At 42.7% G+C, this 27,735-nt stretch overlaps 1 protein-coding gene across 5 annotated transcripts in view; it reads left to right on the top strand.

The window, feature by feature from the left end:
* LOC311243726 (forkhead box protein P1-B-like) overlaps positions 1-27,735 on the top strand; it is a 61,713-nt gene that overhangs the window by 18,144 nt on the left and 15,834 nt on the right. For 2 of the 5 annotated variants that reach the window (XM_084333062.1, XM_084333060.1), the window contains exons 2-6: positions 10,194-10,367; positions 18,290-18,409; positions 23,106-23,198; positions 24,736-24,841; positions 25,678-25,792. In XM_084333062.1, coding sequence (XP_084189188.1) covers positions 10,209-10,367; positions 18,290-18,409; positions 23,106-23,198; positions 24,736-24,841; positions 25,678-25,792 — 593 coding nt within the window. In that variant the 5' untranslated portion in view covers positions 10,194-10,208. Of the gene's footprint in view, positions 1-10,193; positions 10,368-12,966; positions 13,147-18,289; positions 18,410-23,105; positions 23,199-24,735; positions 24,842-25,677; positions 25,793-27,735 lie in introns of those variants that run through there. The other 3 variants (XM_084333061.1, XM_084333063.1, XM_084333064.1) reach the window with 3 other exon arrangements.

A 27,735-nucleotide genomic window follows, 5' to 3' on the forward strand; every position in this document is an offset into this window, starting at 1 on the left:
CCAATTCTTAGCGGAGATCTCACTGCAGACTTCTCTCTCAGACACACAGCTGCCTGCAGCGTACGGACTCCTCCCCCCCAGCCCCTCCCGCACTAAACAAGAGGCTATGCCTCGCAGTCTGCTATAGTCTGGTGCATGCGACGTGAGCTAACGTTGGCTACCTACCGAGCTAACGTTACTGTTTAAACTAAATGACCCAGTGACTACATGAGGCATTGTCTAACGTTATCTAGCTGGCTAGCTACTGATAGCTGCTGATATCAACAAATGCTCCAGCAATAGTCGAGTGCATGATAAGTTACCTCCGTTGACTCGGTAGCTCACGTTAGCTCACGTTAGCTCTAAACTAAATAGTTCACTGAGGCGTTGTCTTAACGTTATCTAGCCGGCTAGCAGTAGCTACAGATAGCTCCTGATATCAATGTCTTATAACATTGATTCGATGCGTATTCAAGCTGAGGGCACGCTGAATGTGATTTATACCAATAGGTCCAGCTGCAGCGCCGGAGAATCCTGGCCGTAGCTGGAGGCTACTTGAGTACACACAGACAGTGGAGCTGTTTGTAGATAGCGAGCATTTTGACTTGTTGCGTGGTGGCGTTGTCTCGCAGATAATACAACTACAAGTACAAGTCTAATTATATAATATATATATTTTATAAAAATATTATTTTTAAATATTCTTTTTTAATCAAAAACGATCGGTATCGGATCGGTATCGGCCGATATGGCTCAAGACGATCGGTGATCGGTATCGGTGGCAAAAAACGTGATCGGGGCATCCCTAATCGGAACATCTCTAATTTGGTTCCCTGGTAATGACCACAGACACAAACAACATCTAACCTAAACGGCAGATAATACTGTAGGAAGAGTCATACCGTACTAGACACGTTTCAATTCTTGGAAATATTTCTCATTTAGCATAAAGCGTGGCAGTGGTGTGTGTGCCTGTTTTCAGGTTGATCTTTCTTTCCAAGAATTGTGAATAGTAATACATTTGTTGCCTCTATGGTTGCTATTCATTAACCTGCCCGGTGGAAGCTATAGTTTGAGCTGTTTTGTATTCTGAATACAAGATTAAAAGATGAGATGAGATATTCCTTTATTGATCCCCATGGGGAAATTCGCGTGTCTAATGGCATGGGGGAGGGGAGGTACAGGTATGGACAGGGCAATAGTAGAAAGACCTAAAATGTTATCTGAATATGAAAATATGAGAAAAAAAACGTGTGAACAAAGGTGCAGATGAGGGTCTGTATGCCCTTATTGCCCTATTGATTATATTATACCTATTGATTATATTATACAACTGTTTTATGTCAAAGTTTGAGTCTGAATGTATTTTTTAATAATAATCCATATGTTGGACAGATTAAAGCCTATTGGAGGTATATTGATGATTTATTTTTTGTATGGTCAGGCACTAAAGAGGCTCTGGAAGAGTTCCACTTGTTTCTCAACTCTCGGAGAGAGACTATTAAGTTGACTATGAATTATGATTCACATTCCAATAGCATTCCTCGATGTATTGGTGAAAAAGAGACAATATTGTCCATACCGAAGCTTTCAAAAAAGAGACTGATCGAAATTCGTTTCTCCATTATAGCATTTATCACCCGCCAGAGCTCAAGAGGAGCCTTCCATTTAGTCAGATTTTGAGATATAAACGTATTTGTAATACAGATGACATTTTTGATACACAAGCCAAGGAGCTTTGTCAAAACTTTAGATCTAGAGGATATAGTGAGGCCCTTATTGAGAATTCTCTTAATAAAACTAAAACAGATAAACAGACAATCCCTTTTTACACATAAAGACAAAGTAAAAAGCAACTCAGTAACATTGGTGTCCACCTTCAGCCCTATTTATAAAGATATGCGTGATATTGTGAACAAATACTGGTACATTTTAAAGTCAGATCCTAAGATCGGAGGTGTATTCTACGGAAGCCCTAAGAGGCCGTACATTCATACATTTTATTTACTCCGTTTTCTCGTGATAACGCGATAATTATCTCGTTATCACGAGAAAAACGGACTTCGTTTTCCCGTGATAACGAGATAATTATTGCGTTATCACGAGAAAACAAATTAAATCAGATGAATTTATTTCAGGGGCGTACATGACATACAGGTATACACAGTACTGTTACATTTGCGACATACAAGATATGCAAATATACAGTATTGTTAAACAGAGATCCTAACAGAAAATAGACATACGATGGGGAGGAAACTGTACATTAGGAGGGGGTGGGAGGGGTTTGGACATACGGGGGCCAGTTTCACGTTGCAGCCTCCCGTAGCCAGGTGCTCTTTGAGAGCTTACTTTGGTTGCACTTTGAGGCACATTAATGTGTTATATTATCTGTAACAGCAAGGCATAAAGCTATTTCAGCCTGTCAGGCCTTGATTGAAGAGATATGTGACGCTGTGATCAATGTCCTCCTGCTTAGCCCCTTTCGTGACTGTGATGCACCGAGTGCATCATAGTCACTCACGAACGGGGCTACCTGCTCCTCTGACATTGCGAGACTGTACTGAATGATGTTTCCTGCAGTGATTTAATATAGACTTATCGTTTCGTTCGAGATCTCGAGAAAATTATTGCGTTATCACGAGAAAACAAATTAAATTAACTCGTTATCACGGGAAAACGGAGCAAATAAAATGTATGAATGTGCGGCCTCTTAGGGCTTCCGTAGTATTCCAGGAACCACCCAAATACTTCTACAAACGGTAACCTAACTTAAGGGACCAGTTAGTTAAAACAGATTTTCCCAAAAAATGTACCCATTTTATGGCCAATATTCCAAATGGCAATTTTCCATGTTTGTCTTGTACCCAATGTCATGGCATGATTAAAGAGACATTTTATTTACAACCAAGTACAGGTAGGAGTATCGCTGTTAGAGGCCGGATCACCTGTAATTCTGATTTTGTGGTTTACTTGCTTAAATGTCCTTGCAACCTTTACTATGTTGGAAAAACAAGAAGATGTTTTAAAAATCGAATTTCTGAGCACAAATGTTCTATAAGAAGAAATTACGAGAAGTCTTCAGTTGCAAGGCACTTTAATAAGTTAGGACATGATATTTCTGGCTTAAAATACATGGGTTTAGAACAAGTCTTGAGACCACCAAGAGGCGGTGCGCTTTTATATTCATTTTCTGGATTGTTTAGAGCCTAGAGGCCTCAATGAGGAACATGTTTTGACCTGTTTCATTTGATTATTTCATTTCATTCGATTGTTTATTAATTATTTTTATTTTATTTTCATTTATCATTCTTTATATTTATAATTGAAAGACGGCTACTATGGGTCATGAGTGTTTATATTTCAGTAGTTTAAGATGTAGGCCTACTCTGTATAATATATATATCTTTTTGATTTACATGCTGCTTTTTGATTTACATGCTTCTCTTTGATTTACATACTTCTGAAAAGGTTGTGCTTGTAAGTGGTATTTTGTACTCTTGTGCAGATCTCTTGTTGGAATGTGCTGTCACTTCCAATGTTGTCACTTCCTGTTTGACTTGTATAAACTTGGTCACTTACCCTTTATGCTTCATGCAAGCCATTCTGAAGAAGGTGTGTTCACACTGAAACGTCATGATTTCAGGCTGCCTATAAATTTGAAAAACCTGGGGCTAGATCCACAAAGAATGGATTGCACGGAGCAAGTTGCACCCTTACTTGAAATACATTATGAATTGAAAATGGGGGACCCTGATGTAAACAAGACGAAAGTTTTCTCTGGTCTGCATCCCCTTAACGATTGTGTGTATTGAGCCGTACTGTATTGTACCCATTCTGCAATCTGTTAATAAAAATGTCATTCAATCAATCAATCTGCACGGTGATTGATTGAATGAAACTTTTATTAACAGATTGCAGAATGGGTACAAATTTACAATACAGTACGGCTCAATACACACAATTGTTAAGGTCGATGCCGACTAGAGAATTACTTTCGTCTTGTTTACATCAGGGTCCCCCATTTTCAATTCATAATGAATTTCAAGTAAGGGTGCAACTTGCTCCGTGCAATCCATTCTTTGTGGATCTAGCAGCTGGAATGCGTGCCTGGACTTGTTTCCCTATTTTTTATTATATTATACCTTACAATAAATATACCGTACTTTTCGCACTATAAGCCGCACCTGAATATAAGCTGCAGCAGCTAAATTGAATGATGTGTACATCAGCGTTTCCGTTAGCCGGTAATTACCGGTATTTGACCGGCAAAATCTGTTGAAGTCCGACATATTTAATCTCTCCGGTCATAATGTCCGGTGAAAATAATTCCCTCTAAACACAATTAGATTATTTGAATTGTATTAAAATAGGCTAAAATTAAATAGCCTATGCGATGAACGAAACAATCATTACGTTTGTCGTTGCTTCACCAAGCAGCCGGTCCAATGACATCCTGTTGTCAGCGCGAGCTGGCTGCTGATATATTTGCGAGAAGCATGGCTTGGCAGGGTGCAGTACTCCAATTCAGCCATTGGCAATTCAGCTGTTGGGCGGGGGCGCTGCTGACACCGCTGCTCTGCTCTGCCTGCTCCATGCTTCACGTAAATATATCAGCAGCCAGCTCGCGCTGACAACAGGTTGTCATTATTAGACCGGCTGCTTGGTGAAGCAACGACAAATGTAATGATTGTTTCGTTCATCGCATAGGCTATTTAATTTTAGCCTATTTTAATACAATTCAAATAATCAAATTGTGCTTAGAGGGAATTATTTTCACCGGACATTATGAGCAGCACCAAGTCGTTGGGAGGTGGAGATATACATCACGGCGCAAACCCACGATAATGTTGCCGTCTCTCTCTGCCAAATTTCTCAGTTCTTCGCTTGATATAATTAATACAAATGTCCAATATAACGGAATTCGTTAGCTCATAAAAATGTGATTATAACAGACTGCTGTTTATTAAGGTCGGGCAGACTGCCTACCGACACCTCAAGTCGGCAGCAGCACGAAGTCTCGAGGGACTTATTTTATTTGGAATATATTAATGACTGTATATACGCAAAAGTAGCCTAGTTTTAAGTTAAAATATTATAAATGCCTTGATGATGTCATTCTTTATATAGGCCTATCAATTGTTTTTAAGCTCAATAAACTCTGACCGGAATTTATCCCATTTGTCCGGTAGATTGAAATCTACCGGACACTCAGACCTGCAAAAAAAAATTCTAACTGAAACCCTGGTGTACATATATAAGCCGCACTGGACTATAAGCCGCAGGTGTTTGAATGTTTAATTACCATAATGTAAGGGTTCGTGCACAGAGGGGATTGTCGGGGAAAGAGATGGCTGTTTGAGGAAGCTCCCATTTATTAACATTTTTGTTTAAACAGTAACGGTAGCTAGGTACTAACGATAGCTACTTAGTCAACACTAGGTAGCTACTAACGTTAGCTCACGGAACGATAGCTACTTAGCCAACACTAGGTAGCTACTAACGTTAGCTCACGGAACGATAGAGCCAACACTAGGTAGCTACTAACGTTAGCTCACGGAACGATAGAGCCAACACTAGGTAGCTACTAACGTTAGCTCACGGAACGATAGAGCCAACACTAGGTAGCTACTAACGTTAGCTCACGGAACGATAGCTACTTAGCCAACACTAGGTAGCTACTAACGTTAGCTCACGGAACGATAGAGCCAACACTAGGTAGCTACTAACGTTAGCTCACGGAACGATAGCTACTTAGCCAACATTAGGTAGCTACTAACGTTAGCTCACGGAACGATAGAGCCAACACTAGGTAGCTACTAACGTTAGCTCATGGAACGATAGAGCCAACACTAGGTAGCTACTAACGTTAGCTCACGGAACGATAGAGCCAACACTAGGTAGCTACTAACATTAGCTCACGGAACGATAGAGCCAACACTAGGTAGCTACTAACGTTAGCTCACGGAACGATAGAGCCAACACTAGGTAGCTACTAACGTTAGCTCACGGAACGATAGCTACTTAGCCAACACTAGCCAACTACTGCGAAATCGAATGCCAAACTGATGATATCAGACATTGATATCAGGAGCTATCAGCAGCTAGCCAGCTAGATAACATTAGACAATGCCTCATGTATTAAACTAAAGTGGACATGACCGGTTAGGTTAGCCTTCGGGAGAGGTGTTAGTTGGGCAATGCCTAGGCTAACCGGCACTGTCCGCTTCCATTCATTGTGCTAAGCTAGGCCAACGTGCAGCCAGATAGCTTTCTACTGAACGCACAGAGAGGAAACTGGTATCCATCTTCTTGTCTCTCTCTGGAGAAGACGATAAGCTAATTTCCCAAAATGTTGGTGTGTTCTTTTAACCCATTCTCTGCTGGAGCTTATTCTCATCCTTGTAGCCTCTCTGCCAGTACTGTAAGTCTATGGAGATGTTCACCTTCTTTGCAGGGCTATAACTTTTTAAATTGTATTGCTAAATTGACATTACTATGGCCCATTCAACATCAATTATCTATCGTTCAGGATGTAGGAACATTTACTTTTTCATTCACACATTCATACTAAAATACCGTCCAGAGTATAAATATGTTTTTATCGTTTTCTGCTGTATTTCATACAACGTGATATATAGCCATAAATGCATATATTAGATGATCAAATGCAGTTTGATACCGATCAACGTTATATAAAAAATTTCACATTTACATGATCCTAAACGTCATGACTGGTCATCTGCTGGTGACCGGAGGGGGGGGGGGGGGGGTCGTTTATAATGCAATGACCGATGTTAAATGATTCATGTAGTATGGGTGATATATAGATCAGAGCAGTTTGTAATCAAAAACGCTGAAACTCACGGCAGCTTCCTCGTAGCGATGGGTGTAGGGATGGGTACCTTTCACATTTGAACCGATACGGTACCGGTACGCGTCAACATTTTAGGCAACCAACTTGTGTTCAGCGTTTCTCTGATTGGCCACGACGCCCATGTGACCGCGGCAGCGCGAGAGAGCGGCAGTGCGGAAATAGGCTGCATTCTATTGCCATGCTCTGCGACAAACTCTAACCTTAACCAACTCCGAAACAGCGCCTAAACTTAACCCTTCTAACCTTAACGTAAGGTTATGTATATAACCAAGTTCTGTGAGTTATGGTGCGCTCAGCACCAGTTGCACTGTACTTCACTTCGTGCACGAGCACTGAATAAAAAATTCCACCATGTACCTTTACATCCCAACATTCGTCTGGCCACACCCCCATCCGCTTACCTTCATAAGCAGGAGTGTGGTCACCTACTCGCCTCCTTCCCAAACTTTCAAGCGAGTGGCCGGACGGAATAGCGGACGGACTAAGCACTTCCGGTGACTTCCGGTTTTGGCAACTCGCCGATCGGCCACCAGGTGGCGGTATTGAAGCATTGGAGAGTTGAGCGGAGATCTACAGCACCAGTCAAGACTCCGTGGGTGAAATGTGAATACCATGACAGAAATTTGAAATATTGATCTCAAAGACGCTGTAAAACGTCATTGGCAGATTACGCATGGCAAGGAATGGGCGAGAAAAGGGTTAACAGTAAACACTATACACAAGGTACCCTAACAGCCTAACTGACATGACATACGTAATACGTTATAGTCCATGCAGGTATTGGTGGTTACGTTTATTTAAAAAGAAAATCCTTTACGTGAACTTTTTTGATTGTCTGTAGCTAGCTGTCATCACAGACCTGGGAGCTAGAAGCAGCATCCCAGTGTAATACTGTAGGTAGGCCAGTGTTTCTCAACCTGTATTATCTGACATCCAGGTCCCATAACGCCGCCCTCAACCCCCTACATCCAATGGGAATTAAATGATCGGCTCTCAATTATGATTATTTTATCATGGGTATTTATTTGCATTCATCTAAAAATGTTTGGACCTTATGGTGTTCTTGTTCTGTTCTTGACTTATTGTTATGTTTTCTTCTTGACTTGTTTAAGAAGACCTGTACGGCCCATGGGGACATTAACGTGTGTTGTCGGGCCCTATAAATAAATTTGATTTGATTTGATTTATGAAATTCTCAGCTCAGTTTGTTGGGTCAAATGAAGGCTTCTAAAAATGGGACCTAATAAATTCTTCATTGGTGTTTAAATTTTTTTCTGGATTCAGATGTTTACTTCTTACTACCCAGTGTGTATAAATAAAATATTTGTCAATGTCAATATTTTCTTTCCCTGTTTCTGAAGTGGAAATTGGATTATTCTCACTGCATGTAGACTCCTCTCTGGTTCCAGTCAAGTTGTTGTCCTGATATTAAAACAATGATATTAAATAAAATAAACTAGCGCCCCTTTCCCGTTCCCTCCGGTCCTCTTCCACTGCCTCCCTCACTGTCCCGTCATCCAAACTCAAAAGTTTTGGTGATCGGGCCTTCTCGTGACGTGCTGCACCCCGACTCTGGAACTCCCTCCCTCAGACCATCAGAGACTCTCCCTCACTCTCCACCTTCAAATCCCGTCTCAAAACCCACCTGTTCTCCCTAGCTTTTAACCTTCCCTACCCATAACCCCCCCCCTCCTCCAACCTGTTATTATTGTGGCTCTATGTTCCTGTGTATTTCATATTGTTCCCTGTTTCCCCTGTGGTTCTATGTTTCTTTTGTTTCTTTGTTTTTATTTTCTTTCTGCCTACTGTCAGCGACTTCGGGTTACAGAGAAGCGCTCTATAAATTAAATGAATTATTATTTTATTATTATTGAGCATCTCAACGCCCCCCCCCCCCTTTCAACAATTCAGCCCCAGAACCTCTCCGAACGCCCCCCCCCCCCCCCCTTTGAGAACCCCTACTGTAGCCTAACCGTTAAAAAGGTTGTGAAATCCTCGATTTTTACAAATTCAGCCAAACTTTATTGAATCTGTTCTTACATAACAATGTCTCAAGAGCCACTGGTGATCTGTGTGTTTACCGAAGTTGGTGCTATTCTTGACAAAGCTTATCCAGACCATTCTCTGTTTCAACATGAGGATCACCTTTCTCATCGACAACACGACGCGTGTGCAGATTTCCACCTGCTCAGATTAATTGTTGGGTATTTTTTTTATATATATTTGTTTACTCTTGTTTATGTTGCTTAGCTTTTGACTCCGACGCTCCCAAGCTGTATACATAAAGGCCCTGCTTTGGCATTGTGCTACCTGTCACCGTCGTTTATCGCACCACCTGGTTAATGGTAAATCGCTCCAGAAGGAGGATATGTTTGCACATAAACACAGACTCGGGGCCCCCTGTGTTTACAGTAGCCATGGCAGCAATCAGCTATTCCAACGAATAAGACCTCCTGTCCTTCTCTTACTTGTAGAGGAGATTGTTTATCTTCACTTGGAAGAAGAAGGCTGTCCGCTTGTAGTTTCAACTTGTTGTAGCGCCCATAAAAAACGTTCTCTACCTCAAAACCTAAAGCAAAGGTTTTTTTTTTTGCGACTAGATCACGTGTGTGTGTGTGTTCCGTTTGAGAATAGTTTAGCCTGTTTTTAACCCTTACACTACCACATGGTTAACCCTTTCACTGTGACAATACATAAGGTTAACCCTTTCACTGCCACACGACAGATGGTGAACCCTTTCACTACCACACTACAGACGGTTAACCTTTCACTACCACACGATGACACGACAGAAGGTTAAAGGGGAGATGAAGCGTTAAACAATATGAGCCTAGTTTGTTTGTTGTGTACCTTGGGTAAGACATGGTCCTATAATCAAATGTGAAATCCTGCTTATTTGTCTGAAAACTCAAATGTAATTTCCCCGTTTTTGCCATGGGCGCTGCCATTTTAGATTTAGCTGGATGGTGACGTCACGGTGATGGTTTGGGCTGGGTCCCGGTTTACAGTGCTGGTTAGATAGCTACGTAAATATGGAGTGTCGTGAAAGTCAGTCAGTAAATTGTCAACCAAATGTAACGTTACCTACAGAAAAAATATATATTATATAATTATACTTGTAGTTGTATTATCTGTAGGGATGGGAATTGATAAGATTTTATCGATACGATTCCATTATAGATTCTGCTTATCGATCCGATTCTTTATCGATTCCTGATCAATTTATAATTTAAATAAATTAATTGGAAATGCAACAGAACCGGCGTAGGGAGTTTTTCACCGAGTTCCACCCTTGAGACATTCTAACATGTTGCTGTTGCTCCGTTTGGTTCCGCAGGGCAGTGGAGTCCAGATGCATGAGTCTGGGTCAGATCAGACAAGCCACTACAGCCCAGCCTTCCACACTCAGAACGGGACCTGCAGTGAGAATGAGAATCAGCTGAGCTGCGGCCCGACTCCTCCATCAGAGGCGCCCCGGCTCAGTCACCCTCCTCATCCGCAGCAACTCCAGGTCAGGCTGCCCTCCTTCCAGCTCCTTCCAGCTCGTAGGAAAATGTGTTCCTCGAAAAAAAAATCTAAAGTTATGTTTATTGTCATCTTTCCATTGACATGGAAGCACGAGATACAGTACTCGGGTCTTGGTTTTAGCCATTTAATACTCGATAAACTAGAATAAATACTAAAACAAATACTGATCCTCATGACAGACAGACAAACTGATTCAATAGAAATCCAGTAAATAAACGAATCGTTCAATAAAAACAACGAATTGATTCAATAGCAAATGAATCCATTCAAACAAAGCCTAGTCTAATTCAGTAAAAAAACTGATTTAATTCAATAAGACTAATATGATTCACTGATTAAAAGAGATAGGTGCCATAAAGTGCTACTGTGCAGAGGGATGGCAGTGATGAGCTGCGATGAACTGTTCAGTAGTCTCTCAAACACAGCAACGGTCAACTCTCTCTAAATGAGGCCCAACGACAAGTGTATTTCCTGTTGCAGTGTTTGCTAATATACTATATAGACGGGTTTCACTGGAATCTTGTTGCTAGGGAACAGCTTGGAGCCATTCCTGTGAGTTAGTGATTATTAGCAACACACGGGCAACAAACAGGAAGACAACTTTGTTTTCATTTTAGAAATGTTTATGTTTGTCTGGTTGAAATGGTCCACGGTTAACAGGAAATGCACTTTGGGGGCCCCCGAGCTGTTCCCCTGGCAACGGGATTTCCATTTCCCCCCCCTCTGGGTTGAAAGAAGAAGCACACAAACAGTCCACGCAAGGGCCTCTATTGTGAGGTTGACGTCTGACGTTAATGGTCAAAAAGAAAAATGAATCGGCTAACGCAGGGTTTTACAAAACATCGCTCCACAAAATAGGTGTGTTTACGTGCAGCTGAAGTTAGTTATATTCTTTTTTTAACCGGGTTGAAAATGCGGATGTGAGAGGAGGGCAGATGGAACGTCATAGCTTGAGGATTGTATTTGCTTCTGCCAATTTAGCAGCGAGGACCGGGAGCCGACATTATACACCAGGTATAATCAGGATACTTTAGGCTGCAATTAGGGGATTATTATGATTCTCAAAAAAAATCCATTGCAATTTTGTGGCTCCAGGAAATGTTTTCACCGTTCATTTTTTTTGCATAGATTAGTCTGGTCCCGGGTGCTTCCACTCGCGGAGTAGGTTAACACAATGTACCACCTACACCTGGCATTTCATACACCCTTTATTAACAACCGGAAAAATAAACATCACAAAAAGAAAAACATAGGAAATGCTGGCATTTGTGACTTTTCTTTCCCCGATAAACGATCGTTTATTCGATCAATTCTAAACTACGTAGCCTGCCGTATGTCTGAAGCAGAGGCCGTTGCTATTCTGAGGGCTATTTACCAAGCGAGGGTTACAACACTCACGTCAGGATCATATAGACCAGTGGTTCTCAAACTACGGGTCGCGACCCAAATTGGGGTCACGGGTATATGACAGCACATTGGCAAGTAATTTTTTTTTTACATTTTTTTTTATGTTCTGGCAACATATTATGCCTCGTTTTATAAATGTGTATTGATAACAGTGCTGTAATACAATTTTCTAATAAATATGCATGATCAAGTTCAACAATGTGTGCTTTTATTTTGATATTCCTTAATTCCACGTTGAAATTACGCGATACATTAAGTATGGGGTCCCCAAAAGAAATCCTAAATAAAATGAAAAAGTTTGAGAACCACTGATATAGTCGTCTAGTATCCTACAAACCAAACAGAGGCTCTCCATAGTGTTGTTCATGTTCACATAGATGTCTAGTATCCTACAAACCAAACAGAGGCTCTCCATGGTGTTGTTCATGTTCACATAGATGTCTAGTATCCTACAAACCAAACAGAGGCTCTCCATAGTGTTGTTCATGTTCACATAGATGTCTAGTATCCTGCAAACCAAACAGAGGCTCTCCATAGTGTTGTTCATGTTCACATAGATGTCTAGTATCCTGCAAACCAAACAGAGGCTCTCCATAGTGTTGTTCATGTTCACATAGATGTCTAGTATCCTGCAAACCAAACAGAGGCTCTCTATAGTGTTGTTCACATAGATGTCTAGTATCCTGCAAACCAAACAGACTCTATAGTGTTGTTCACACACAGACTCCAGATGCATGTTGTCTCTGGACACCGGACAGATTTCTGTTTGAGAATGTGTGTGTGTGTGTGTGTGAGGGGTGGCGGGGGGGGGGGGGGGGCATATTACACAGCTGGGCTCTGCTGCCACAAACATCTTGTTCCTACAGGTATTATATTTACCAACATAATATTTACCTGCAGAATCCCTCTGCTCATCTCCAGCCAGATCAGTCCCCCTCCTCCTCTTCGCCACACTGAACTATCTGTTTGCTGGTCTCTCTTCATAATGCTAGAGGAGCCTTGCTACGGGTGGGGGAGGTTAAGCTATAAGCAGCGGTGACATGGGTGGGAGGGTGGGAGGGAGGGAGGCGGGCTGTGCTCCCTCTGAGGGGAGTGTGTGTGTGTGTGTGTGTTGGGGGGAGGGATCAGTGTTATTTGTTAGTTTTGTTTATGCTCACATCAAGCTCAGACTGCCAGGGAGAACAGTGTTGTTGTTGAGAAGCACAGTGCTCTCTCTCTCTCTCTCTCTCTCCCCCCTCTCTCTCTCTCGCTCTCCCTCTCTCCACACGCTCTCTCTCTCTCTCGCTCTCTCTCTCTCAGCACTCGCTGTTAACGTTTATGCTCCAGACATACTTTTGGTAAATGGAAATCGTCAGGTTTGTCATTTAACCCATTTGTCCATTAGTACTTTTGTTTTAGGAGATTGCGCTTGCATGGTTATTTAAAAAGAATGTCAGGATTTAGGATTATTTGCTTTGTTTAAAGAGTGAACTGTTTGTGTGGGTGCATGCATGCATGTGCGGTGTGCAACGTTATTTATTTATTTTATTTTAGTTTCGATTTATATTGTATACATTAATGTTTGTCATTAATAACAAGCATGTGTTTTTGTGTATGATATATAGTAGGCTACTACTTATTTCTAGTTGACCGGTTTTATTCATTGTCCCTTTTTTATATGACGGTTTAAGAAATAGTAAAATCCCCTTCTATCTATGTACATTTCTCTTGGCCAGATGATTAACAAAAGGCTTCAGTTGTGTGTTTTTCTTTTCGGAGGAGTGCTTTTTTTTTGTGGCAAATGTTAATTGCAGGGCTCTGGGAGAGGAGACAAAGCAGTTTGTTTAAGCGCTCATGTTTGTGTGTTAATTTATGTTCCCATAGTAATTTATGTTTCAGCATTTTGCAATGGTACGTGCGGCTGGTATCCTCATGTGGGCTTTTTTTGTGACACGAATAATAAATAAAGAAATATAAATCAAATGGATCTAAGGCGGCGCGTGTATTGTTGCCACACCGACTAAAACTTAGCAATAATATTCCAACGCGCCCCCCCCCCAAGGAGGAAAGAAAGAGGTAGAGAGAGATAGAGCGGCGTGTTTGCTTTTCTTCCAGTCTTGCCAGGGCTTTTTCTTCCCGGGTGTCAGTCATCCCGGAGAGTTCACAAGACCTGTCTTACGGGAACAGATCTGTGTTTACACTCTGTTGCTCACCGCTATGAGTTTTCGACAATAACAACAACAGAAGATGTTTGGACTTGCCGGCTGCCATGGCAACAGGGATTAGGGCCGGGGCTTGTTGTTGTGTTGATGGTGTCCACACAGCAGACTAGAGGGGGGCCAACCGGGCTCGGTTTTTGTGGGATAGAGGGCCTGTTTTTTTACCGCTTCAGTGCCCTCCCCGGCACCGTTGGTTTTGATAGGAGAGGACAACCTCAGAAGCAATCATCTGTTATTGTTAGCCCAGAGCCTCTGTGAGATTCTCCGGCAGTTTTTGTTTACCCCGTCCAAAAGCAGAGCCCGGCCTCAGAGAGAAATGTTTGTTTGTGGTTCAGACCTTAATTAAAATATGAGTTTCCCGAGCTCTTGTTTTCGTAAACAACGTTCTGTATGCCTTTTTTTTATTTTATTCATTATTTATATCTCTGTGCAACTTTGATTATTCTGTTTATGTTTACTGTAAACCTCCCCAGAGCTGAGAGTGAGGGGGAGGGGGTTGGAGGGGGTTGGGGGGGAGGGTGTGGTAATTGCTGGATGCCTACCAGAGGTTGTTGTTGTTGTTGTTGTTGTGGCAGTGGCGGTTGTTGTTGTTGTTGTTGTTGTTGTTGTTGTTGTTTTGAAGGAGCTCTAATTCCCCTAAGGCAAAGAATGTTATTGCGTTTCTGTTTGTTTGTTTATTTTTAGTTTGGAGATCCAGCTGAACCTAATTTTTCTTTTTAAACAGACCTGTCTGTCGAACAGAAATATGAGGCAATGTGAAAATATGTTATTCCCAGCCATTTGAATTGGCTTGTGCAGAGACATGAAATGAAGGGTATTTCAAATGCACATATAATTAATTCTACAGGGCTTGTTTGAATGCTTGATATTATTGCGTTTCTATTCGATTCTAGTCTGATATTTCCCACAATCCAAACATTTGACTGGTTCTAATTATTACCTTCATTCCCAAGGGGTCAAATGAACAAGGTTCTACTTGCATCTTTCTATGTAGCAACATCTATGACAAAGGTTACACAACAGTAGCTTACTGTGTAATAATGAATAAGCTACATTCAGAGTTTTAGAAATAGGTAAAAAGATGCATGATTTATATTATGGTCATCATGGGTTTAACTACTATGGTATCATAATGACTTGCCTTGAGTTGAATGAGTTTATCATTAAGTGTTCAGTGCTGTCCCCTTATAGGCCATTCGTTTATTAACCCTTTCACTACCACACTGCGGACAGACGGTTGTCTGTAGTGTGGTAGTGAAAAGGTTAACCCTCTGTAGTGTGGTAGGTAGTGAAAGGGTTAACCCTTTGTTGTGTGGCAGTGAAAGGGTTAACCTTCTGTAGTTTTTTTAATGCTTTTTTCCATGCCAAGTTATTTCCTGATCATCTCTAGTCGGCACTCGGCACTAGATTTAATATGATGAGTACATATCTAGTCAGCACTAGATTTTAAATAATGAGCACGTCTCTAGTCGGCACTAGATTTTAAATAATGAGCATGTCATTCATTCAATCTTTATTTATACTTGATAATACACTGAGTAATTAAACTCATTTACATGTCTCTGTCAGGACTAGATTTAACATGATGAGCACATCTCTAGTCAGCACTAGATTTAAAATGATGACCAGATCTGTGGTAAAGCACTAGATTTAACATGATGAGCAGATCTCTGTCAGCACTAGATTTAACATGATGAGCAGATCTCTAGTAAAGCACTAGATTTAACTTGATGAGCAGATCTCCAGTCAGCACTAGATTTAACTTGATGAACAGATCTGTGGTAAAGCACTAGATTTAACTTGGTGAACAGATCTCTAGTAAAGCACTAGGTTTAACATGATGAGCAGATCTCTGTCAGCACTAGATTTAACTTGATGAGCAGATCTCTAGTAAAGCACTAGGTTTAACATGATGAGCAGATCTCTGTCAGCACTAGATTTAACTTGATGAGCAGATCTCTGGTAAAGCACTAGATTTAACATGATGAGCACATCTCTAGTCAGCACTAGATTTAACTTGATTATCAGATCTCTAGTCAGCACTAGATTTAACTTGATTATCAGATCTCTAGTCAGCACTAGATTTAACTTGATTATCAGATCTCTGGTAAAGCACTAGATTTAACTTGATGAGCAGATCTCTGATAAAGCACTAGATTTAACTTGATGAACAGATCTCTAGTAAAGCACTAGATTTAACTTGATGAACAGATCTCTGTCAGCACTAGATTTAACTTGATGAACAGATCTCTAGTAAAGCACTAGATTTAACATGATGAGCAGATCTCCGGTAAAGCACTAGATTTAACATGATGAGCAGATCTCCGGTAAAGCACTAGATTTAACATGATGAGCAGATCTCCGGTAAAGCACTAGATTTAACTTGATGAGCAGATTTCTGTCAGCACTAGATTTAACTTGATGAGTATATATATACAAATTGTACAGGTTCGTCGATGAAATCAAGTCCTAGACTATTAGTCAACTTAAGAATTTCTTTAGGCGAGGACGGCCCTGTTTGTGTTCTATTCCCCCTCAAAATCCTTCCCAATTTTTTTTATTATATTAATATTATGAATTATACAAATAAAAAACCCATTTTTAGTTCACCCTGATCAGACAGGCTTCATAAGAGGCCGCCTGATCACGGATAATATTAGACGGTTACTGCATGTGATAGATGCCAGCAAGGATGCCGCGCCTCCTACGGCTGTATTATCCTTAGACGCGATGAAAGCCTTTGACAGGTTGGAATGGTCTTATTTATGGGCAGTACTTAGAAGGATGGGGTTAGGGGATGGGTTCATTCATATGATCAAAGTACTATATACAGATCCATCGGCCATGATTTTAACAGGTAAATTCTGCTCTCCACTCTTCCCTGTGTCGCGCTCGTCTAGACAGGGTTGTCCTCTTAGTCCCGGACTATTTGCTCTATCCCTAGAACCTTTAGCACAGTACATAAGGCAATCCCAGTCCATAGCACCGATCTCAATTAAGGGCACACAGCATCACATTAGCTTATATGCAGACGATGTAATCTTGTTCATGCAAAACCCTGCCACCTCCCTACCTCATCTTCTAAAAGTAATAGATGATTTTGGCAATCTATCGGGATTTAAGATAAACTGGCCAAAATCGGCCTTCCTTCCACTCAATGTGACTGCGAAGGCTACCACCCTCCCAGCAAATATACCCATGGTAGAACACTTTAGATGTCTTGGAGTTGAGATATTCCCTACGATAAGCCAAACGGTGAAGTATAAATACTCCGGATTGCTAGACAGGATCACAAATGACTTCGGCAGGTGGTCAAAATTAAAAAACTCATTACAGGCCAGAGCGTCAATAGTTAAGATGAATGTTTTGCCCAGAATTAACTTCATCAGCTCGATGTTGCCGTTACCCCCTCCCATTGGACCTTGACTGTCCCCCGTGTCTCCCCTGTGTGATGGACCTTGACTGTCCCCTGTCTCCCCTGTGTGATGGACCTTGACTGTCCCCTGTGTGATGGACCTTGACTGTCCCCTGTGTGATGGACCTTGACTGTCCCCTGTGTGATGGACCTTGACTGTCCCCTGTGTGATGGACCTTGACTGTCCCCTGTGTGATGGACCTTGACTGTCCCCTGTGTGATGGACCTTGACTGTCCCCTGTGTGATGGACCTTGACTGTCCCCCCTGTCTCCCCTGTGTGATGGACCTTGACTGTCCCCCCTGTCTCCCCTGTGTGATGGACCTGACTGTCCCCCGTGTCTCCCCTGTGTGATGGACCTTGACTGTCCCCTGTCTCCCCTGTGTGATGGACCTTGACTGTCCCCCGTGTCTCCCCTGTGTGATGGACCTTGACTGTCCCCCGTGTCTCCCCTGTGTGATGGACCTTGACTGTCCCCTGTCTCCCCTGTGTGATGGACCTTGACTGTCCCCTGTCTCCCCCTGTGTGATGGACCTTGACTGTCCCCTGTCTCCCCCTGTGTGATGGACCTTGACTGTCCCCTGTCTCCCCCTGTGTGATGGACCTTGACTGTCCCCTGTCTCCCCCTGTGTGATGGACCTTGACTGTCCCCTGTCTCCCCCTGTGTGATGGACCTTGACTGTCCCCTGTCTCCCCCTGTGTGATGGACCTTGACTGTCCCCTGTCTCCCCCTGTGTGATGGACCTTGACTGTCCCCTGTCTCCCCCTGTGTGATGGACCTTGACTGTCCCCTGTCTCCCCCTGTGTGATGGACCTTGACTGTCCCCTGTCTCCCCCTGTGTGATGGACCTTGACTGTCCCCTGTCTCCCCCTGTGTGTGATGCAGGTCCCAGTGTCCATGATGACTCCTCCGGTGGAGGCCCCTCAGCAGCTGCAGCAGCCGCTCCTCAACCCTCAGCAGATCCAGGCGCTGCTCCAGCAGCAGAAAGCACTTATGCTGCACCAGGTAGGGTGTGTGGGGGTGTGGTTAGAACATTTTGTTAATATATAATATATAATATTGCAGCAAGCGTTGTCTGCATCTAGCTTTGTAAAGTGTAACCACACCTGCGACCGTTTTCGGCGTGCCATTGGCCCGACTGCTTTGTTGTTGTTGAATCAAGTGAAATCCGCGTGAACGTGCGGCACACTTCATTGGTTTCGTTTCGCGGTAAACGAAACGTTGACGTCATCGGACTTGAATTTGAATTTTTATAAAAAAAATTATTGCTTTTAGCTTATCAATCAGAATGGAGTGATTGACAGTGTCGAAGGCCTTTTGGAGGTCCAGCATGACCATGCCGCAGTATTTGCCCGCGTCCACCTCGTGTTTGATGTGGTTCAAATAGAGAAGGCATGTGTCAGTGGAATGGGATGTTCTGAAGCCAGATTGGAATTCGTAGATTAGCTTTTTTTTTTCGCAAGGACTTTTTGACCTGTTCGTAGACAATTTTTTCCATAACTTTCGAGATGGAGGTAAGAATAGAAACAGCGCAGTAGTTGCCTGGGTCTAATTTGCTACCTTTTTTGTGTAGGGGGGTCACTCTCGCAATTTAGAAATCTTTGGGGACGTGTCCCTGTTTTGTGGAGAGGTTTATTATGTGGGTGATGACTGGGGTGATGGTGGCTGCTGAGTCTCTGAGGAATTTGGACGGGATATTGTCATGGTTGAGGTTTGTTATGTTGATGTTTGTAAATCTGGTTTTCAGTTTTTTACTGCAGCCTAGTTGGTTGTTGAGTAATTTCCAAAGTTCACTGGGTTTGTTTTTGTTTTCCTCAGCTTTATCATTGATGAATTCTTTTTGTGCAGATTTGATCATGGTGTTTACATCGTTTCTTAGCCTGTTTTGTTGTTGTTTGAGTTTAATCACGTGGGCTTGGAGATCACTGTTGAAGCTTTTGGTAAGCTTTGACTGACTTTTATGAAGTTCAGAGAATTTTTTTTCTCTGGTTTTCATAGCAGTCAGTATGTCTGACTGCATCCATGGCTCAGTGCGATTTTTAACCCTGGTGGTTCTTAGGGGGGCCATGTTGTTTAGTATTGATGAGAATTTGGCTTTGAATCCAAGCCATGTTTTTTCAACTAGTGTACCACTGACAAGTCTAGGCTCTCCAGTTCTTGGTTAAAGGCCTCACTAGAGTAGGTTTTAAGGTCCCTAGATGTGATTGTTTTGTGACAGCCGGCCTTTTGTTTGAGCTTTTTGCGGGTACAGAATATCATATAATGATCGCTTAACCCGCATGCTATAGCCCCTTTATTGGAGATCCTGGACTTGTCCGAGGTCAGAATGAGATCAATGGTAGTTTGTGTTGAATCACACACCCTTGTGGGTTGGGTGATTAGCTTGGTGACAACAGTGCAGATCACAAAACCTACTGAAGGACTTGGAGACGGGTGTTTCTTTATGTTGCATATCTGTGTTCCAGTCCCCAATACGAATTTTTTCTACATCTTCCACCCCAGCTAAACACCCATCAAGTGTATCATAAAAACCACTATGCTCTGGTAGTCTGTAGAATGTAGATGGTGCCGACTAGTACAGTTTTAGCCCTTTCGAACATAATTTCAACCCATACTGTTTCAATTGCATCATGATTCAGGTCAGTATGGGTAATGAATTTGGTATCTTTGTGTATATACATGCAGACACCACCTCCATACTTGTTCGTTGTTCCTATATAGATTACATATGAGCCCCACCAAAAGGTATTCATCTGTGTGAAGGTCTGCGATGAGGGGGGGGGGGGCTGGTCATTGTTGATGTCCAGATGCGTCTCACGGTCCAGGTGGGCGGAGGGGGGGGGGGGGGGGGGGTGTTTTGGACTTGGTTCCATGTTAGTTGTGGGCAGGCACGCGGGAACTATAAAACGGCAGGGGGTGCTGGGGGGTCGCCAGATAAAATTTTTTTTTTTTTTTTTTTTTTTTTTTTTTGCGGTCAGGCCACTGAACTTAGAAGCAGGCCAGGCCAGTGTTTCTATTTGCACCAGCGCAATAGTTAGATAACCTAGGTGGGGAACAACCAGGAGATCACTGCAACTCACACAAGTTGGAGAACTATCTCTCTCTCTCTCTCTCTCTCTCTCTCTCATTGACACATGCTAGCCTGTAATAATCCCCCCCAGAAAAATGTACTTTGCATTTGATATATTGCAAATATATGCCATCACACACACTGGCATTTAAAGGGTTAGAATTATAAAATGAATATGTGGTGTTATGATCAGGGCTGAAGTTGAATAAAATATTGTATTTATCAATTACAAAAAACTGAAAATCCATAAAAATCTGTGTTGTTGCTAATCATACATAATTATGCTAGCCTGTTTTTTAACAATAAGTTGTGATGCCATCACAAACACTGGCATTTAAAGGGTACAAATAAAAAAAATGCCTGCACCAGAATGCAGGAAATTAAGTCTTTGTAACAAAAAAATTCCTGGTGGGGGACCCCCAGACCCCCTGCTTAAAAAGTGGCCTGACTGGGGCTATATTTCCTGGCCTGAATGATTTCCCCAGTCCGGCCCTGGTTAAAAGCCTCCAATGCTTATTAGTGTGTGTGCGTTTGAACGTTTGCATATTTCAACCATACATTTCCATTTAAAATAATTTTTTTACCTCCTATAATAGTGGGGGTCGCGGCTCTCTGACACCGTTTTTTTTGGGTCGCGGCCTGAAAAATGTGGGAACCCCTGGTCTAGCCTGTACCCCCCATACATGTTGCTGGCCCCCGTCAAAACAGTATCCTATCAGCCTCTCCATGGGCAGGTCGAGGCGTAAAAGTATTTTATACACAAAAACAGTGTCTCGGCTGTTGTGTCTGGGCCGGGCATTGTAAAAACCCCAAAAGAAGTTCTGAGCTTCCAAGTTGTCATCGGCTAACTGTATATTACACGAGAATTGTTCTTTTCCAGTGAGTGACATCAGTGGTTCCGTCAGCGCTCAAGCCAAAGATTGGGCTTTTGGATGCTTTGCCTCTAATTTGTCGCTGAATATCATGGGCAAGCAGCTGTAAGATTTCGTTTTGGATGTTGTTGGACATCCAGTTGTCTCTCTTTTGGAGCCAATTCTTCAACTCGGGATCAGACTCGGTGCGCACTCTTTCCATCATGAGCTCAGCTGCCATAACACCCCATCCCTATTTGCATCACCCCTCAGTGGAAGCCCCTGGCGCCCGAGGGGGGGTATAGGGGAACAGACTCAGTTAACTCTTCAATACCTGATGCTGAGGCTGAACCTGTCGTCTCTGTCTCTCTCTGACGTTTATCAGATTTAGTGGGACTGTCACTGGGACCGGTGGGACGTTTCGAAAATAAATCTGATATTTTTCTTTTCTGCGAGTGAGACATTCTGTGCTAGCAAAGTCTGACTACTAGCTCAAATCGACTGACTGCGCAAGCACTGTATCACAGTAGCTCAGTGGTTCGTGGCGTGTGGGAAGGGCGGGAGACGGGAGGTGAATACAATTAGTTGTTTCACCTGTCATTCAATCAGTCTGTGACAGTCTGTCATCACTCGAAAATCTACTCGGTTTTACACGTATGATTGTGTACATACAGTAGTGTAATGAATGAATGAAAACTTTATTTAACAGATTGGAGAATGGCTACAATACAGTACGGCTCAATACACACAATATTAAAATGGTGACGTGCTTTGAGCAGGATAAACTTATAATATGCAGTGTTACAGTTATACAGTTACAGTATATACAAATATATAAATACTGAAAAAAAAAAAAAAAACATTTTTTTTTGCAATAATTGAGAGGGGGTGCTGCAGCACCCCCCGCACCCCCCCTTCCCGCGTCCCTGGTTGTGGGGGAGGGGGTGGTGCTCCGGTCCTTTGTCCTGGGCTGGCTAGCTAGGCTAGCAGGCGACACGACCGTGGGGGGGGGGGGTGGGGGGGGGGGGGGGGGTTTGGTTGCCGTTTCGCTGGTTGAGCGTCGTGCTGGACACGGTTGAAACCCCCGGTTCCTTCCGACTCGTCCTGGCCGTCCTTGCGCTTGTTGGTAGGGGTGCCGGGGAGCCAGTTCTGCCGTTGCAACCGCTGGTTGTTTTGATGACGACGTTGTTCGCAAAGGCAACCGTCGCTGCTTGTGTTAGCAGCCGCTGATTATTCGCCCTTTATTGAACCCCTCGTGGCATGGTAGCAGTATGGGGGGGGGGGGGGGGGGGGAGGGGAGGTACAGGTATGGGCAATGCAATTAGATCTGAATGTAAAAATATGAGAAAAAATAAACGGTGTAAAGAATATAATTAACTCTGAATATAAAACATATGAGGAAAATAAACAGTGTAAACAAAGGTGCAGATGAGGGTGTGTGGGCGTGTGTGTGCATGTATTTGGCCGTGATGAATATGATTGGGGAGAGGCTAATATTATCTCTAAACCTGGTGGGAGTGTTTGAAATGTTGTGGAAGGCAGCACATACTGGACCTCAGTCATGAAATGCTCTTGTGCACAAATGTGTTCTTACACACTATATTAAAAAAACATTTGCCCTCAATGTAGTCTTACAGGAAGCAGAGCTTCACGGCTATTTATAAGCCTGTAAGACAAAAAGAAAAGAAAAACTCCTATAGTGTGTAAGAACAGATTTGTACGTGAGAACGTTTCACGAAACGAGGCCCGTCGTGTCTAAGAGGCTCTTCTAACCTTTCAGCAGCAGCAAATACAAGAGGTCTTCAGGAACCAGCAGGACCAGTTCAATATGCAGCTCCTGCAACAGAAGAGTCCTGGGATCACTGGCCACGAGGTAAACGTGGTTCTATCCTGCTATAACATAACACACGTGGTTCTTAGGGCAGGGTTCTATCCTGCTATAACATAACACACGTGGTTCTTAGGGCAGGGTTCTATCCTGCTATAACATAATACACGTGGTTCTTAGGGCAGGGTTCTATCCTGCTATAACATAATACACGTGGTTCTTAGGGCAGGGTTCTATCCTGCTATAACATAATACACGTAGTTCTTAGGGCAGGGTTCTATCCTGCTATAACATAATACACGTGGTTCTTAGGGCAGGGTTCTATCCTGCTATAACATAATACACGTGGTTCTTAGGGCAGGGTTCTATCCTGCTATAACATAATACACGTGGTTCTTAGGGCAGGGTTCTATCCTGCTATAACATAATACCACTTGTGTTGGAGTCAAATCTCTTGCAATTCAACTGGGTCACAGAGTTAAGTGAAGTTCCATCAATTATAATTTTTTTTAATTATCTTTTTCCTCCTTTTTTCCCGATTTTTCTCCCATCCCAATGTTAGTCGTTATGCCAATTCCCAATCCCCTTCCTGGTCGTTGCGCACTCTACCCGCTACCGTCGGTCCGGGAGGGCGGAGACTATCACATGCTTCCTCCGACACATGTTTGTGTACCCAGCCCACTGCTTCTTTTCACCTGGCAGCACGGACTCTCACTGAGAGGGTGTAACGTGTGGAAGGTCACACTACCTCTCCTAGATCCTTCCCTTGCTATGCAGGCGCCCCGACCGAACTGTAGGAGTCGCTGTTTATAACGACCAGGACCCACCCTGCCGGGTTTCCCACCCGCTAACACTGCCAATTGTGTTAGTATGGACGGTCGGCCAACCCGGAAGCACCACAGCTGGATTCGATCCCACTGTCTCTGTGGTGGTAGACAGACGCTTAGTCCGCTGCGCTACCCGGCCGCCAAGTTCCATCAATTCTGGCATGACACACACGCTTTCGAATATTTAATCATAGGTTGAATCTAAATATATATTATTATAATATATATATATAAATAAAATATTTCAGGGATGTGCTCGACTAGATTTTCTTTTCTTAGTCGATTGTTGACAATTCAGTAATTGTTTATACCAATTCAGTTTATACCTAGCTACTGCCTTCACTGTCTACAACTGTCTTGCACCGTAATCATAACTACATACATCATCCTCTAGTCTACCCATATATTACTGTTTACAGCATGGAGGGGGGGGGGGGGGTACATGTAGTAATGACAATGCAAGTAATAATGACAATAGTGATAACAGTAACAGTAGTGAACAGTAGTGAGTGGCAGGATTCAATCAATCAGTAGTAATAGTGATAGTACACATGGTCCAAACCGTAGTAACACACTGCGCCAGAGTTCTTATACATTTCTTATTAATTATTATTATTATAATGACAACAGTTGGTGTGGCTGGGTAGCATAGAGGTCTGGCTTTGAATCTCTATCTCATTTCTAAATTATGACGATTTTTAAAATTGTTCTTTTACTTAAAAAATTATATTTTTTTTAAATACTTTTTTTTGCAGATGGCCATCCAGCAGCAGCTCCTCCAGGTCCAACAGCAGCACCTCCTCAACCTGCAGAGACAAGGCCTGCTGTCCGTACTGCCCACCAGTCCTGCTGCAGCCCAGGGTATAAACTCCTCCGCTCCTCCTCTCCTCCTTCTCCTCCACTCATTCCGGTCTCGTCTTTTCACACAGTTTTGAACTCAGTCGTTGTTTGTTTCAGAGTTATTGTGTGAAGCGGCGCTTATTATCCTCGTTCAGAGGCACAGCGGCAAATCTATGGCTCAAGTTATTATTCAGTATCGGGGAACGTTAGGAAAAGCCTTTCGTGTTCGTGATGAAAGAAGAAGAAGTAAAAGTGTTTTTGTGGATAACTTTTTCTTCTTTCATCACGAACATAAAAAGGCTAGTATAAAAGAAAATAAGAAATCATTGATCCTTGTTCTATTGTGAATTAGCCAACAAACGGAGGCTTTTAAACAGTTTTTCTTTTGGTTGAAGGGCCAGTATTTGACAATGCCTTTTGAAAATGCCCCTAACTGCTCCCGATGAGCAGGTTGGCACCTTGCATTGCCATCGGTGAGTGAACGGGTGGATGTGAGTAAAGCGCTTTGGATAAAATCTGCTATATTATAAATGCACCATTTGCCATTTATATAAGCAGGGTAAGGATGCACGACTACACACTAGGACCAGGTCCCAACACGCATTAAGCTACAGAAAATATTTGTAATCCTAAGCCATTTTGGCCAAAGTTAATCTAAAGTTATTGTTTTCTTTTTTGTATAACATCTGAACAAATGTACCTATTTCAAGCCCAGCCCTCTTTTCTTCATCCTTCAATCCGATGCTTTTCTGAGGGAAGCAACGGTTGCGATTGGAGGATCCAAGAAACGAGGGCTTTGTCTGAAGTAACCACGCCCAGCCACTGAATTCCTTTTCTTATATATGTTTTGTTTTCAGTCACGGGAAGTGAGAACGGTACCGGCCTGTCCTCCGGCGGAGACACCAGAGAGATGTCCTGTCACCAGTTCACCGATAATGGACATCATGCGCTTATTATGAAGAAGAAGGACAGGTGCTATATTCATTTTCCATTGTCAGAAAGGCCCCTGTGGCCCTTTTATTGTCTCGACATCCTTCTTCTGTTTTGTCCTGGAACACTGCTACCTGTACACAGTGGTGGAAAGTAACTTAGGTATTTTTACTTAAGTACTGCACTTAAAGGAACACGCCAACTTTTGGGGAAATTAGCTTATTTGCCATCTACCCTGGAGTTTAGTCACGAAATACACTCCAAATACAACTCTAAAATGTTCCTGTAAACATGTTGTGACCTGTGCATTTACCACATGGAAAAAAAAAATGTATTAGACATTTTTGTTTCCTAAGCAGATATATACTCTGAATATTTTTTTGCCAAACCACTGCTGCCTGGCCGCAGTGATTTCATCACCTCAAAAGCCCTGTTGATTTTTTGAAAAATGGGGCTTTTGAAGTGATGAAATCACTGCGCCCAGGCAGCAGTGGTTTGGCAAAAAAAGAATCCGAGTTCTGCTTAGAAAACAAAAATGTCACATTTTTATTTCTTTCTTTCTCCACGTGGTAAATACACAGGTCACAACATGTTTACAGGAAAGTTTTGGAGTCTATTTGCAGTGTATTTCATGACTGTTGGGAACTAGGCTACACTGTCACACCTACTTCCAGTGAATGATGCTAAGCTAGGCTAACGGTGCGGCTGTTCCCTAAGCCTAATGCATGCACAGAGAAGAAAAGGGTATGTATCTGCTTGTCTAACTCCAGGGTAGATGGCAAATATGCTAATTTCCCCAAAAGTTGGCATGTTCCTTTAAATATAATCTTGAGGTACTTGTACTTTATGTTTTCACTCCACTACATTTCAAAGAAAATATTGCACTTATTTACTCCATTCTACGTTTATCTGAACCGATTAGCTACTAGTTACTAGTTATTTTTATTTTTTGCATAGAAAACATGGCAAGAATTGAAGATTATGTACTTTCAAATTTGAAGCCTGCAAACGTCAGAGTTGTCGAACGTAATCAGAGCAGCGTAACTGGACCACATACCACTTTAACCTTTAGAGGTCAACGGTTCGGGGACTGAACGCTCCCAAGCACTGGAATACACAAACGTCATGTAGAACGTGTACCTTTTACTTTTGATACTTAAGTGCATTCAATATCAAATACTTCTCTACTTTTACTTAAGTAGGATTTTGAATGGGCGACTTTTACTTTTACCAGAGTAGTATTTGATCTGGGTATTTCTACTTTTACCTAAGTAAAGGAACTGTGTACTTCTTCCACCACTGCCTGTACATACACTGCTGTACTGTCAAACCTCCAGGCTCTGTAGCTGCTGTACCGTCAAACCTCCAGGCTCTGTAGCTGATGTTGTTGTTGTCAAACATCCAGGCTCTGTAGCTGATGTTGTTGTCAAACATCCAGGCTCTGTAGCTGCTGTTGTTGTCAAACCTCCAGGCTCTGTAGCTGCTGTTGTTGTCAAACCTCCAGGCTCTGTAGCTGCTGTTGTTGTCAAACCTCCAGGCTCTGTAGCTGATGTTGTTGTCAAACCTCCAGGCTCTGTAGCTGCTGTACCGTCAAACCTCCAGGCTCTGTAGCTGCTGTTGTTGTCAAACCTCCAGGCTCTGTAGCTGATATGTTGTTGTTAAACCTCCAGGCTCTGTAGCTGATGTGCTGTTGTTAAACCTCCAGGCTCTGTAGCTGCTGTTGTTGTCAAACCTCCAGGTTCTGTAGCTGATGTGCTGTTGTTAAACCTCCAGGCTCTGTAGCTGCTGTTGTTGTCAAACCTCCAGGTTCTGTAGCTGATGTTGTTGTTAAACCTCCAGGCTCTGTAGCTGCTGTTGTTGTCAAACCTCCAGGTTCTGTAGCTGATGTTGTTGTTAAACCTCCAGGCTCTGTAACTGATGTGCTGTTGTTAAACCTCCAGGCTCTGTAGCTGATGTGCTGTTGTTAAACCTCCAGGCTCTGTAGC

This window comes from Notolepis coatsorum (genome assembly GCF_963971535.1).
Source record: "Notolepis coatsorum genome assembly, chromosome: 17".
NCBI lineage: Eukaryota > Metazoa > Chordata > Actinopteri > Aulopiformes > Paralepididae > Notolepis > Notolepis coatsorum.